Source organism: Sinocyclocheilus anshuiensis, unplaced genomic scaffold (genome assembly GCF_001515605.1).
Source record: "Sinocyclocheilus anshuiensis isolate Anshui unplaced genomic scaffold, SAMN03320099.WGS_v1.1 scaffold3011, whole genome shotgun sequence".
NCBI lineage: Eukaryota > Metazoa > Chordata > Actinopteri > Cypriniformes > Cyprinidae > Sinocyclocheilus > Sinocyclocheilus anshuiensis.
This window is the reverse complement of record NW_015549563.1, coordinates 63,319-64,982: the sequence shown is the minus strand read 5'-3', so window position 1 is coordinate 64,982 and position 1,664 is coordinate 63,319. Positions and strand designations below refer to the sequence as shown.

Below are 1,664 nucleotides of genomic sequence, written 5' to 3'. Positions count from 1 at the left end.
TGTGTGTGTTTGTGTGGCGTGCAGCGGGTCAGGGATGGGCTAATGGTCTCTCCCAAAGTCCCCACGGGCAGATGAGCCATTACAATTAGAGAGATGAGAGAGGATCGTTGCTCTTATTTCATCCTGTCTGATGCATCTGTATGAACGGATGGTGGCTGTAAAAACAAGACCATCTTTAAAAACACAGAATATTTTAATAGTCTGTAATGAATACTAGCATAATACCCAGTGTATCAAACATATTTATATTTCTTAAATACCGTAAAAAGCTTGGGGTCAGTAAGATTTTTATTCTGAAAGAAATTCTTGCGTTTATTCATCAAGGACATTAAATTGATCAAAAGTGATAGTAAAGACATTTATAATGCCACAAAAGATTTCTATTTCAAATAAATGCTTTTCTTTTGAACTTACTTTTCATTAAATAAGGTAATATTTCACCGTTTTTACTGTATTTTTGATCAAGTAAATGCAGCCTTGCTAAGCAGAAGAGACATGAAAACATTTAAATATTTTTGACATAAATCATACCTAAATAATTGACTTGAACCAAATCATGATCAGATTATAGATTTCATGATCTACTTCTTCATGTAGTTATGAAAGAAACATAATCTAATCAAAATATTGACCCAGCTGATTGTTACTGTGTTTGCTGTGAGTGTTTGTGTTTATGAACTAGTGGTGTTTGTCTGATCTTTCATCTGCAGGTGGAATCGCAGGCGGCATTGAAATCTGCATCACGTTTCCTACAGAGTATGTGAAGACTCAACTGCAGTTAGATGAGAAAGCCAATCTGCCCCGTTACAGAGGCATCAGTGAGTATACACACACACACACACTAGCTCAGAGAACATTTTAACAAGCCTTCTGTTGATTTAGCAGACAGACTGACAGCTGCTCTTAGAAGCACATCTCTAGTACCCAGATGATGCTCTGTGCAGTGTTATTTTAGTATCATTGATATACTGTTACAGTTTTTGTTAATATTTTGAATTAGATTTTTTATATATTTTATGTTTTAACTTTAATTTTAGTTGTAGTAATTTCGTTGTTTATTTTGCCATTTTTATTAGTTTTTTTTATATGCTATATAATCTTTATACATTTTTATTTATTTATTTAGTTTTAGTTATTTTAGTACTTCAAGGTAATGTTAATGTTTATTTTATTTGAAGTTATGAAAATTATTTTTATGGTATTATTTTTTATGTCTATATAGTTTTTTTTATTATTTAGTTTTTTTCAATCATTTTGTTTATGTAGTTTTACTTATTTTAGTGCACCAAGTTAAACTAAATGAAAATTAGAAATGTTGCCTTGGTAATTAGCTGAAATAAAAGTTTTTTTAATATATTTTATTTTAGTTAATGTTTACTTTATTTCACAAAAATGTTTTTTTACGGTTTTAGTTAAGTATAATAACTCTGGCTCTGTCTCCATTAACACTGTAGTATCTATTAAAATGTGTTAACATCAATACCGTTAAATTGAATAAAACGGCAATGTCATTAAAATGTTTTAAAGCGTCAGTAAGTTTTTATTTTGAAAGAAAATAATACTTTCATCAAGGATGCATTCAATTGATCAGAAGCGACAGTAAAGACATTTATAATGCTACAGAAGATTTCTATTTCAAATAAATGCTGTTCTTTTGAACTTTC

General features: G+C 29.8%; 1 protein-coding gene across 1 annotated transcript in view; it reads left to right on the top strand.

Annotated features, from left to right (window-relative positions):
• LOC107657208 (tricarboxylate transport protein, mitochondrial-like) overlaps positions 1-1,664 on the top strand; it is a 24,154-nt gene that overhangs the window by 7,174 nt on the left and 15,316 nt on the right. Inside the window, exon 2 of the mRNA XM_016445231.1 lies at positions 711-818. Coding sequence (XP_016300717.1) covers positions 711-818 — 108 coding nt within the window. The remainder of the gene's footprint in view (positions 1-710; positions 819-1,664) is intronic.